This window comes from Sciurus vulgaris (assembly GCF_902686455.1).
Source record: "Sciurus vulgaris genome assembly, chromosome: 14".
Lineage (NCBI taxonomy): Eukaryota > Metazoa > Chordata > Mammalia > Rodentia > Sciuridae > Sciurus > Sciurus vulgaris.
Window position 1 is genome coordinate 7,000,421 of NC_136475.1, and position 13,579 is coordinate 7,013,999.

The 13,579-nt window shown below is 45.7% G+C and overlaps 1 protein-coding gene across 2 annotated transcripts in view; it reads right to left on the reverse strand.

The window, feature by feature from the left end:
• TMEM87B (transmembrane protein 87B) overlaps positions 1-13,579 on the reverse strand; it is a 47,463-nt gene that overhangs the window by 12,856 nt on the left and 21,028 nt on the right. The window contains exons 11-15 of one of the 2 annotated variants that reach the window (XM_079110666.1): positions 10,818-10,891; positions 9,240-9,346; positions 9,093-9,151; positions 7,831-7,934; positions 5,800-5,873 (exon numbers count right to left, since the gene is read on the reverse strand). In XM_079110666.1, the coding sequence (XP_078966792.1) occupies positions 5,800-5,873; positions 7,831-7,934; positions 9,093-9,151; positions 9,240-9,346; positions 10,818-10,891 (418 nt within the window). Of the gene's footprint in view, positions 1-5,799; positions 5,874-7,830; positions 7,935-9,092; positions 9,152-9,239; positions 9,347-10,817; positions 10,892-13,162; positions 13,237-13,579 lie in introns of both variants that reach the window. The other variant, XM_079110665.1, reaches the window with a different exon arrangement.

A 13,579-nucleotide genomic window follows, 5' to 3' on the forward strand; every position in this document is an offset into this window, starting at 1 on the left:
TGAAGGATTACAATCTCCAATTTAACTTTCCTACTTTTAGTTAGTATACTGAAAAACACCTGGTGAGGTTCTGTCGTGGTCACTACTGTTCCACCCACCTTCTGCAGATAATGTAGGGTGTTCCACACGTACAAGCTCGTGGTCTGGACCTACGGAGTCCCCACGCCGCACACCTTTTAGGCTTGCGGGGCTGCTGACTGCTCTGCCCCTGTGCTGCGGGGCCCCCACGCGCACTGAACCATTCAGTCGTGGGAGGAAGGTACTCGCTCTTTCACCACCGAGTGTGACTGTGGCTGTGGTCTTTTCACGCCATCCCAAAAGTAATTTGTGAAGTTGGTTTTTATCAACGCTGCACCTAGTGAGCTACTTACATCATTTTCTTTCTTTTCTGGTGCTGGGGACTGAACCCAGAGGCACTTTATCACTGAGCTACATCCTGTGCTCATTTATTACTTTTTTATTTTGAGACAGGGTCTCACTAAGTTTGCTGAGGCCAGCCTTAAACTTGGCAACAATCCTCCTGCCTCGCCTCCTGAGGAGCTGGGATTACAGGTGAGCACCACCGTGCTTGGCTTCTCCGATCTTTTAATATGATGAATTACACAAAGTGGTTTTCAAAATGTTACAACAGGCTAATGACTCTGGGATAAAATTCCCTGATGACGACTGCCTTTCCATGCTTTGCTGGATTTTATTCATTAATACTTATAAAGGATTTTAATGTCTCCACTCACTGATATTGGTCTGTTATATTTTTTCTTTGTATGTCTTTGTTAGATTTTGGCATCTCAGTTGTGCTGGCTTTATGAAACAAATTGGAACGTATTCTCATCTCCTCTACATCCTACAGTTTGCATTAGATGGAAATATTTCTTCCTCAATGAACTATTTGAAAGATTCACTAGGGAAGCCACTTGGACCTGGTACTTTTTAGGAAGATTTTAAATTACAAATCAAATTTCTTTAATAGATAAGGGCTCTTTGAACTTAGTGGTGCAAGTTTAGGACTAAGATCAGGGCAGTTTTGGTGTGTGTACTTTTTCAAGGACTGTCTCCTTGGTCCAAGGTGCCCACCTGACCACCATGGAGCCGTTTGTGACACCACCATGCAGTCCCGACTGCTGGAGTCCCTCTCTGCACTGGGAGTTATGGTCCTCATCTCTCCTTCAGACTAGTCTGCAGTGAATTCCCTTCTGCTAAGCCCTTTGAGGACAATGATGGCTCTGTCGATTTTCTCTGCTTCTCTCACAACACAGGCACTTAACACCTCGTAATTCCCTTCCTTTTGATGAATTACTCCAGGTTTAATTTGTTCTTTTTTTCAGTTTTTAGACACATAAAGCACTACTTTTACACGATTCTTTTCTTTAGTAATAACTGCCATTAAAGCTACACATTCTCCTCTAGGGACTGTGCTAGTCCCACAAAGTTTGATGTGCTATTTTTATCAATTAATATGAAACATTCTATACTACCCCTGCAATTTCTTCTATCCGTTAGTTACTTAGGAACGTGCTACCAACTTCCCAATGTTTATTCTTTCTGGGTATTTACTGTCATTACTGCCTAATTTAACTCCATGGTGGTCACAGTTCACTCTCTACATGACAGTAATCTTTGAACTTTTTGTTTCTGCAGTACTGGGGATTGAATCCAGGTCCTCACACATGCTCGGCAAGCACTCTACTGCTGAATTAATCACCAGCCCTTCTGGAAATATTTTCAAGACTTTTAAAGTCATATGCATGGTCTATCTTGTTCGATGTGGACTTGAACAGGTCACTCAAGGTTGATGGCTTTGTGGCTTTGCTCAACTCATGTGCATCAGTACCGATATGTCCACCTGTGTTATTAGGACTGAAAATGGAATGTTCAAATAGCTAACTATGACCCGATCTGTCCATGCAGCTTCAAAATTCAGGAAGTAAAATTGATAGCACTGTTATGAGGTGTACATATATTTATGGCTTCTTGGTAAATTCAATGTTTTATTGTTAAGAAATGCTTTTGCAACAAAAACCCAGAAGAGCAGATGGCAACATCAAGTAAAAAGCTTCCATTCTAAAGACCCTCTTCATCACCCCTTTTCAGCAGGAAGCAGTTTTGAGATGTCGCTGCCCACTTTCCATAGAAATGGAAGCCAGAAATTAACAGTGGGAAAATGTAACAGGGGTTCACTTGATGCCTTGACTACATCCCTTGTCACTTTGAAACTGTATGTTTTTTTCTTTTTCCCAACCTTCTTTTCCCTAACTTTCTCCTCCCTGTTCTTCTCCCTCCTGATCTTTCCTCCGTAATCTCATTTTCTCGGAATCCCTCTTTAAAATGCTCCTGTCCCTCCTGACAGGCAGAATCACAGGCCCGGGGACAGGAGTCCCCTGTGTTTCTCCTTTGCTAGCAAAGCAGTAAAACATTTTCCTTTTTCTATAAAAAAAAAGAAAGAAAGAAGGAAAGAAAGAAATTATGCTTTTAGACTTTTATTTATTTAGATACTAGGGATTGAACCCAGGAGCACTAAGTGTCATCCCTAGTACTTATTTTGAGACAGGGCCTCACTAAGTTGCTGAGGATGCCCTCAAACTTGCACTACCTCTGCTTCAGCCTCCTGAGTTTACAGGAGTACACCACCATGCCCAGCTGAAAAGATCTTTTAAAAATCCTGGTGAAGACTGGGATTATGGCTCAGTGGTAGAGCGCATGCCTAGCATGCATGAGGCACTGAGTTTGATTCTCAGCACCACATATAAATCAACCTATCAATAAAATAAAGGCCCATCAGCAACTAAAAAAAAAAAAAATATATATATATATATATATATATTAAAAAAAAAAATCCTGGGGCTGGGGAGAGAGCTCAGTTGGTAAAGTGCTTGCCTTGTAAGCACAAGGCCCTGGGTTCGATCCCCAGCACCCAAAAAAAAGAAAAAAAAAAAAAAAGAAAAAAAAAAAAAAAAAAAATCCTGGTGATTCTGTCTTGCAGTTTACATCATCAAAACACAACCACACTAACTTTCTCAGGCCTGGTGTTTTCATGGTCTAGCTTTTTCCATCCTTTCCTTCCAACCATATATGTAATTTTTAAAGTATCTCCTATAGACATCATATAAGCTGAATTTCCCTTTTTTAAAAAGAACAGTTTAACAATCTCTGAACCTGAATATTCAGTCTACCTGCATTTAATGCAATTATTAAAACAGGTTTATATCAACCATACTGTAATTTGTTGTATGCTGGTCCATCTGTCTTTCCCTTCCCATCTCCTTTTGGGTTATGTTCTAATATTCTGTTCTACCTCTTCTGTTGGCTTCTTAGCTGTATCTCCATGTGCTTTTTTTGGGGGGGTGGGGGTGGGTACCAGGGATTAAACCACTTGACCACTGAGCCACATCCCCAGCTATATTCTTTATTTTATTTGGAGACAGGGTCTCACTGAGTTGCCTCACTTTTGCTGAGGTTGGCTTTGAGCTCGCGATCCTCCTGCCTCAGCCTCCCAAGCTACTGGATTTACAGGTGTGTGCCACCAAGTCGAGCTCTCTATGCTTTTTAACTAGGTGCTTTGATGATTCCAAAATGTTCCATTCTTGTCACAATCTACCCTGAACACAGAGCTGTGTAACACACTGTTGATTTCACTCACACCTGTAGTCCTTTATGCTACAGTCATACCTTTCACTTCCATATACCTTACAAACCCCACAATACTCCTTCACTATTTTTGCTACAAAAGGTCAACTGACTTTTTCTGTTTCTTTTACAGCTGGATTTCAAACTGATGGTGTTTCTCTTCAATCTAAAGAATTTCCTTTAGCATTTTTCTTAAGCCAGATCTGCTAATGAACAATTCTCGGAGCTTTAAATTACCTGAAAATACTCTCATCTCACTTTCATTTTTGAAAAATATTTTTGTGGATACAGAATTCTGGGTTGGCAATCTTTTTCTTTAACTATTTTAAAAATGTCAGTCCACTGTTTTCAAGACTTCCAGTCTGCTACCACTGGTCTCTTGGGTCTGACATGACTTCTTCCACGGGCTTCTTCGAAAAGCTACCTGTCTTGGTTTTCAGCAGTCTGACTCTGAGGTCCCTGAACACTAGTCTGAATCTCTTGTTAGAGCTTTGCTGATCCATGGGCTGATGTTATCAATCAATTCTGGAAATCATTTGGCCAATATTTTTACCCCCACCCCCTCTTCTGGACTTGCTGTGCGTATGCAGAATGTTCAAGAAGGCCATAGGTCACCGAAGCTACCTTCACTTTGTTTCTAGTCTTTTGCTCTGATTTTCAGTTTATAAGATGTCTTTTGATCTGTCTCCAAACGTTCACTCTTATTCTGTGTATCCAATCCAATGAGTTCACGTTACTGATTTTCAGTCGTAGGACTCGGGTCTTCCTTCTCCTCTGGCTGCCTCTGTCTTTCTCCCAGTTTCCATCTCTCTCCTGAACTCCCCTGGATCACTGACTAGGTGGCTTTACTTCAGCTCTGCTTCAGTTCTAGGTGAATCCCAGTGGTCCTGGATGTGGCCCTTCCAGGGATTTCCAGGGCGTCCAAGGTGTCCTTCTAGGCCCTTTCACTTGCTGAGACAGTGGGCAGCCCCTTATCTCTGCTCTGCTCCCCAGGCCTTCCTCTCGCCACTGGCGTCCTGCGGTCTTGCTCTGCACAGGCCAGTGCAAGCGTCAAAAGACTGTGTGTTCTGAGCTCCCAGCGGGGGCTGCTCCTTGGCAGATCTCTCCCCACGGTCTCCAGGCTCAGACAGCCCCACACTCCCCTCCCCACCCAGCTCAGCTCACTGAGCCCCACCACTGCAGCCTCGCGGAGGCCATGCACTAGGGCAAGAGCTCTGCAGAGTGCCCACCCCCGTTACCGAGTTTCTGCCTCCTCTTTTGTTGCTCTCCAGTGCTTTCAAGTACTTCCTTTGCTCATGCTTCGTCTGGAGCTTATTAGTTCAACAACAACACAAGTGTTTGTCCAGCAGTCTGCCTCATCATGACCGGAAGCTGGAACTTCAAGCACTGACTTTTAAGACCTTAATGGTGAATAAGCTTTCCAGGTTTCTGAATTTTCTTCACAGAAGGATCAAAAAAACATGAAAGAACTGTTTGCAAGTGACAGTAAGATAAGACAAGGTAAGGAAGGGGGACACGGGAGGCCTGTTGATTACACTATGATTGTTGCTGACTGGGTAGACGGTACATTTTCAAAGAATTTTAGACAATGAGAAAATCAAAATAAATTATGAAAAAGAATGTCACTTAGAAGAGAAACTAAAGTAAGAAGAAAGCAAAAGGAACAGATAAAATTACCCTCAGCAACTGAATTATATACTGATGCTGCCTTAACAAATGTTTTTAATTAGAGTAGTATGGTAAAATAAACCAGATTACAAAATGTGACATAGAAGTCAACAGAAAAATGAAAATGGTATTCAAACCATAATTAGAAAAGGTTTGGGCATAACTGGGAAATCACAGGTATGTGTGCCTTTCAAAGAGCAGAGGAGACGACCCACAGAAACTCAGCAACCACCGCAGGACCAGCAGCATTCAGGCCCTGAGCACAACATGCCCAGACGCCAGCGAGACCCACGGGCCCACCTCACGAGACCGACAGCTCCCCCCGGAACTCACTCGCTGACTTCTCCTCCTCTAGGGTTTCCCATCATACGGGTTCCTCTAGGTAACGTTTTACAAGCATTTTATAGAGGAATTTTAAACGATGCCTGTGGCCCTGCATCACATCAGGTAAAGATCTGATCCATCGCAATAAGTACAATGGTCGCTTAAAAAGAAAACATCACTCACTTAAATTTTCAGATGTTACCATGAATTCTTCAACTTCATCATCAGAATCATCTATTAAGGGCATGAATGCATATCTGTATTAAAAAGAAGGGATAGTTGACTACTGTGATCAAACCTGTTCAAGTTTCAGATTATATCTAAAAGTCATTACATATAAAAACCTACATTTTAAAAGTTTCTTTAATAGAAAATAAAAAATTAAATCATCATATTCTCGAGTCAGCAAGAACTACTGTGAAGCCCTGCTGGTGAAAGCAGAAGTGGCAGCCTTTCTGGAAAGCAGTTCTGCATCTATAAGCCTATGTGCTCAGGCAAGGGTATGTCCTGCTGTGCTGCTTTCTCCACCTGAGTTCTCTTCCTGCCCGTGATGTTCCAGCTTGTCCCCTGAGGAAGAGAAGGTCTGACTGGTGAAAATAAAGCCCCGGTGGATCCAAACACCCTGCTGATGGAGTGTTAATCGAGACTACCTTCCTCGAAGACCTTCTGGCAATTTAGTCCCATCTGCCTTTCATTCCACTAACGAGTTTATCAAGACAGATGTCCAACAGCACATTGAGAGTACTGTTGATAACGGCAAGAGTCTAGAAACAAACTGAGAACTGCTTATATAAACTGCTATATTCATACTCAGGAATGCCACAAAGCCTTTAAAAATAATGTGGTGAGCTGGGCATGGTGGTGCAGGCCTGTAATCCCAGTGGCTGGGGAGGTTGAGGCAGGAAGATCACAAGTTCAAGGCCAGCCTCAGGAACTCGGCAAGGCCCTAAGCAACTTAGAGAGACCCCGTCTCAAAAAGTAAAAAAGGCCAGGTGTGGTGGCACACACCTGTAATCCCAGTGGCTCGGGAGGCTGAGGCAGGAGGATTGTCAGTTCAAAGCCAGCCTCAGTAATTTAGTGAGGCCCTAAACAACTTAAAAAAAACCCTGTTTCTAAATAAAATATACAAAGGACTGGGGATGTGTTTCAGTGGCTAGGAACCTTTGGGTTTAATCCCCAGTACCAAAAAAAATTTTTTTTTAAAGTAGTGGGTCTACACATGACAACATGGAAAGATGAAACAGGAAGGTGTGCAACAGTGCCATGCATGTCTGACTACCATTTCTAGAAGGGAGAGAAACACACAGACCGGCACAAGCTTCTTCATTTTTTCCTTGAAGGACAGACAAGAATTCTAACAGTTCTTTCCTCAGCTCAAGGGTGGGCAGCAAGGTGGGCTTGCCATCACTACAGGCCAAGGCACGAGTTTCTGAATGTGGCACAGCCCTGCACTACCCTGGTCTGCCCTTCCTTTCCAGCTTTACTCCCCTACGAGGCAAGCACAGGTGGAGCACCCCAATCCAGCAATCTGAAAATGTTCTGAGCATCTTGTCAGTGCTCCAGAAAGCTTTGGATTTTGGAGCATTTTGGATTTCAGATATTCAGGTTAGGGATGTTCAACCAGTAAAGTTTATGCAAATGTTTAATAATTGAAAAAAATCCAAAATCTGAAATAATTATGTCCCGAGCATGTTGGATAAGAGACACTCAACCTTCCATCTGGGGCTGCAGCTCAGTGGTAGAGCACTTGCCTAGCACACATGAGGGCCTGAGTTCAAGCCCAAGCACCACCGTGTTAAAGAGAGAGAGAGAGAGAGAGAGAGAGAGAGAAGGGGGGGGGAGGGAGAGGGAGGGCGTGGGGGGGTTGTGCATGTGCGGGGAGACTGACTCTCAACCTCAGTTCTGACCTAACTGCCCAGTGCGCCTTCCACCACCCAGAAGATGCCCTCTTTCCCCAGCTCAGTCCTCCCCGCTGCTCCTTCCCAGGGCGCACCAGCAAGCCTCCGCCCAGGGTAGCCCTGGGCCTTCTCCCTGTGTGGTCTACGCACCTCTCACGTCACAGTCCTGCACTCGCCATGGTTGCTGCCCTACTTGACTGACTATACGCTGTTTAAAAGGCAAAGACTACCCACCCCCCCCAGTTTCTCTAAGTGTTTCTGACTCTAAAAGGTGGTCAGCAAATGCCTGCCAACTTAAACTCTGTATGCTAGGTACCTCTGATTATTTGCTGATGGTCTCCACAAAAACATTATTACAATAAGGATAAGTGAGAAAAGGAAGCTCCAAAATGCCTCATCCACCCAGAGTTCCATCCAATCCTACAATAAGAGCAATTCAAACATGAAAAGTTAATTTTCTGATAAACATACACATTTCCCATCCAAACAGTGCACCGTGACAGGGATTAATGACATCTCTCCAACAAGTCAGTCTTCCAAATAAATGAGGGCCTATTTTTTTAAGCCACCTATATTGTCTGAAATGTTTCTAAAGGGCTACTTATTCTTACGAACATGCCCTTCAATAAAATTTTAGGGTGAACCGAAAGATTTAGAAAATAAAAATCTAGGGCTGGGGAAGTAGCTCATTTGGTAGAATGCTTGCCTCGCATGCACAAGGCCTTGGGTTCAATTCCCAGCGCCATAAAAAAAGAAAGAAAAATCCTAAAAATACACTTAGAACTCTGAGTAGAAAGTACTGAGGGGAGGAGGAAGAGCTCCAGAAGCTCCGAGCTCTTTCTTCATTAAACTGTCCTCAAGCAGCAGCAGCTCAGGACTCGAGGGGCACTGTGTGATGATTTATGCAGAACTAGAGACTAGCTCCCCATCTCAAGAGACCCCCTAAAAGAGGGGCTTCCACGTTGCAAGTCAGACACCCAGATACCCCAAGGGAGCGGCTCCTGCAGTCACACTGGGCGTAGAGCACGGACACCGCCAAGCTTACGGAACCCAGTCCCACCAAGACACAAAGCGGGCTGGCGTGTAACTCCGTGCAGTGTGGGCTGAGCACGTGCCCCGCCCTGGGTTCCATCCCAGTACCACAAGGGAAAAAAGAAAAAAAGGTGAAGCCCACCCAACTGGTGGTATACAAGGAGAAAGTTCTCCTGCCTTTCTATTTATTTATTACTTTCTGTGCTTGGATTGAACCCACATGCTAGCAAACACTACCACTGAGCTACAGCTATAGCCCTTTCCTATTATTTTAAACTATACAGGAAGGGAATTTTTTCGAAATATATAAAAGGTTTAGAAAAAGGCATGATTGAAAAAGAAGATTTAGGAGAAACTTTTTTAAAACCTCTTTTAAAGTTTAAAAGAGGCAAAGTTTTGATAATTCTATACAATATAGGTCAAAGTAAGAGGAAATTTTCCATTAAAATTACCTCTATTTGTAAACAAACTAAATTCTTCATATTTCCACAAAATAAAATAGTATAATTAAAATTAATGGCTGTTTAACTAGGAAGGTTTACTTACTGACTGGCATTTTGCAATTCTAAATGTCTTGGTTGTCCACACCATAAACACTATAGAAGCTGAAACATACATTAAAAAGTCACCTTTGGAGCAAGGAACAGGAATGTTGAAATGCTTTATCATAATAAGAGAAAGTTAGTCACTCACCCAGCACAGCAAATATGAGCGTGTTTGTAAAGTGCCTGTATAAGGAGAACTTCACTGTGTTCTTCCTTAGCCTCAGGGTCTTCATCGTTTGTGCCAGACTTATAAAAATGTGACAAAAGTTAAGGGAAAACATCTTAAATAGTAATAAATACCTAAGAACCACAGTAAGAATCCTATACATTTCCAAAGTTAATACTGCTAACACCATTCCTAAATTGAAGCTTATAAAAACAGAAAATGTGATCACAGCCAACACTATATAATCCTGACACGTTACACAGAATCTGCTTTATAATTCCCCCCATCTGAGATGAATGAACACATTCAAGAGAAACCCGCTGGCAGGGAGACCTGGCTGGTGCAGCCCAAGTGGACCCTGCGCGCACTAGACCCGGGCAGACACGCCACACAAGGCCCCTGGGTGTGTCATCTGGCTCAAGTAGGTCTGCTCACTTCTTTCCTATTTGTTTTTCTAGTCTATTCTCCTTTGATTCTTTGCATAACCATAATTAGGATGTTGGGTCATCTACCAATTTCACTCCATAAATTAAAAACCATATGCAGAATGGATCAGAACTTGGGTAGGTGGAGACCTTCCTGGACATGGCTGCAGGGGGCGGGCCACTGTACAGAAGGACAAGGACATGCATCTGTGAGAGTCACAACGGTCAGGCAGAGGATGGTGAGGCCAGGAAGGAGGACCAGGAGTGGGGGCGGGGCTGGACATGGACCAGGGCTCTCCTTGAGGTCAGAGGTGAGAGAAGGCCCTTCTGGAGGGCTGTGCTGGCTCAGGCTACGGGTCAAAGTTCAGGGCCTTGGGAAGGAGAAGTTTAAAGTGTGGTCCAGACAGGATTTGGTGTAGACTGGCCAGTGGATACCCAGAGGTCTGCTAGTCACTCACGAGGCACAGAAAGGGCACCTGGAGGGTGGTGTGTGGCCTCCTGCAGGTAGGCATGCATCCTGGGTGGAGGGGCCTCTCTGCAGCAGACTCTTCCCAGAACACAAGAGATAAGGATTTCTGAGCCTGGCTCAGGTGACACTGCCTTTCTGAAGCAGGGCTTCCAGCCAGATCTCTATCTGGCTCGCTGGTTCTCTCCAGAGCAGTCCAACCAGAACGGCTGGTGAACTCAACACCACCAGGGGCAGAGCCGAGGAGGATGAGGCAAGTTTTGCTTTTATGCCTATTTTAAATTCTAAATAGTTTGGCAATCAAAAACTGACTTTTCATGAGAAAATGAGTTTGTAAAACTGCAAAACTGCTCTTCAGTCTTCCTGAAGGACGAGTGAGTACAGAGTAACACAGCCAGTCCATGGGGGCAGCGTCACAACTCACACAAATGCTTTTAGTCCTTAAATAACAAGATGAAAAGCCTGGCATTGTTTAATCATTTGGAAATGTTTTTTAAAAGCCAAGGAATAAAAACATCTAAAGCAAGCAGGAAGCTGCCTAGCCTTCACTTACCAACACACTGCTGTTCTGGGTACAGTTTAAGTCACTCCTCCCGGGATGGGGAAGCAGCAGCGAGAGCCACCGGGCCCGACCCCCAGTGAGGGTCCCGGCCTGCGCTAGGAAAGGATATCCACCAGCACAAGCCCGAGTCGAGAAGGGAGAGAGGCAGGCTGGCCAGAAGGACAAGGTCAGAATCACTCGCCTGCAGCAAAACAGCAAAACATAGCAGAGCAGAGAGCGGGAGCGCGCGTGAGAAAAGCGGTGGCTCTGGAGTCCGATTCTTACAGGAGGAGCTGCAGCAAGCCCCACAGATGCAGAGGAGCAAGGTCTCTGGTCACAGCACTCATGCTGCACCCACCACGTCCTGCCTCTCCCTTTCATCTGTGACTACTGGGGACACACGCTGGGTTAGTTTTCCCTTTTTTGTACACACAGCAGACTTCCTGCTTTAGTATTGGGAACCGCCAAACAGCAATCTGAAAGCACACTTCACGAACTGAGGACCCTGCAGAAAGGGACACTAGATTCTCTTTCTCCCATCATGCTACACTGACGCCAAGGTGATTCTGATTTCTGGACATCTTGTTTTCTTCCTCCTGGGACCAGGGATGGAGCCCGTGAGCACTCTTCTGCTACATCCCAGGTTTTTACTTCGACACGGCTTGAGGCAGAGACTGAGAAAGGCCTCAGTTAAGTGCCAGGCTGGCCTGGAACTTGTGATACTCCTGTCTCAGCCTCCCGAGCAGCATGCCTCCAAGCCCAGAGGGCGTTATTTCTGAACGAGGCCCCTCAGACTCTGCGGAGTCCGTGGACATAACTAATACAGGAGGCCTGCAACAGCCCTGCGCGGGCTCCACAGGGGGAGGCCATCTCCGATCCCAGTACTCAGATACGTTAAGAACCACCGGTGTGAAGAGTAGGGATAATAAGTTCCAAGTCTGTAGTTGTTCTTCCAACTTGGAAGTACACCGAGAATTCACAAAGAGGGAACTTGCAGACTAGACTGGCCAGGCTTAGAAATCACGCCATTAGGGGCTGAGATGCCTCGGGCAGGGCTAGCTCTGCCAGCACACCTGCAGAGGGGGGGCCTTTCCTGTGGAGAAGAGGCTCCGGCAAGGTCAAGCCCTCTGGCCCTTCCTGTGAGAAACACAGATGAGAAAACGAAAAGAATTCAAGGGAAACAATCAAAGGAAATTCAGTGGCAAACGGTGAAGGTATTAAGGAGTGGAAACAAGAAGACATGTGAGTAGGAAAGCCACAGATGAGGAGAGGGTCGCAGGATGAAGGGGAAGAAAGACCATGTCCCGGGTGTGCACAACCTGTGCTCTGCTCCACCAGCTCATGTTTTCTCCAGAATGCCTCCCATCCCCCAGCCTCTCCGCCCCCAGCCTGGGACTCAGGTCCCCGGAGGGCCACCCACTCCTGGCTTCCCTGGCCTGTGTGTTCTCCTTGGGTCGCGTCACGGCGTGACTTCGGATGTGACCTTCTGCTACCCACGGCTGTGATCTTTCACCCGTATCTGTGGCAGTGCTGGGGTGGAACTCAGGGCTTCCTGCCGCGAGGCCAGCGCTCCTCCAGGGCTGCCGACAGTCCGGGCTGGCATTCCCGACCCTGTTTTCCCACGAATGCCCTGGGCAGCCCACACCTCCTTCACTTTGGCTCCTCCTCCGAGCTCACCACCTGGAGAACGCGACACGGGCCCGGTGGTCCCAAGCACACACTGGTCTCTTTAGAACCGGTTTCTAGCAGCACGACTGCTGGACTCCGTCCCCTTCTGACCCGCGATGTGCCTTCCTGAGGACTGCAAGTGACTCCTGACTGGGCCTGTCTCCTCCTGGCCGCCTTGTGGCATCCCTGAGTCTTGCTGGTGGCTCATCGTGACGCCCCTGCCCTCCACTGCAGCTGCCCGAGGTGACTTGTGGCCCCACGCACCACGCCGCCCTTCCCTCTGCCCCACCTGTGTGCTTCCCACACGGGTCCTCAGCAGCGAGTCTCATGCTCTCAACCATCTGTCCCCCTCATTTCTCCTGGAAAGCCTTTCCCAGTTCTCCTCCTGCCAAGCCCCCGCTGGTCCTGCCAGTCTCAATTTAAACGCTACCGTCCCTGCCAAAGGCTTCCTTGGTCTTTATGCCAGAAATAATTTCTCTCCTCCCTGTTCACTCTAAAAGGGCCATGGCTGTTGCTCTGTTGCTGCTAGTTACACGTCTGTCCCCTCTTCAGGCTGTGAATTCTCTAAATGCAGGGAGTCTTCTTCACCCATGCAAGGCTCCTACGAAGCACTTACACACTGGCTGAACTAAATGGGAAATACGAAGACAGTCCTTATTTGGGGAGTTATTACTTCTTCACCTTCAACTAAACTTATATTGAGAGAACGATTCGTGGCTATACTTCATTCTATGATTATTACAAATTAAAAGTAATCTGATTTTAATGATACAACAAACTGTTTTAGAAGGACACAGTAAAGGATATGAACCACACAAAAATGGAGTCAATAACTGCTAAAATAATGTCACCCAAGACAACAGCTAAGTGGTTAGAACCCTAGAAGACAAAAACGGGGAAACCTGAGGGTAAGTTTCATTTCAGTGCAATTATCCTCTGATGGAGGAACATTCGGCTTATTTTATCACTGTACTATGTCACATAAAAGATTATCTCTCTTAAGAGAACTGTGTTTAGCATGTGGAAATTGTCTATTTGGAAGTAACGAATGTCAACTGATCATCAGCTCATTTGAAAACAGCAATGTAAAACTATCATGGGCTGGCAAACAAAAAGCGCGAAGTCCCAAGTCTCCTGGAGCCAGCTCTTTCAACCTCCTCCCTCACAACAAACCTACGGCCAGGGTGCTAACGAATCGAGCTCCTGACTCTCCTGACCCACT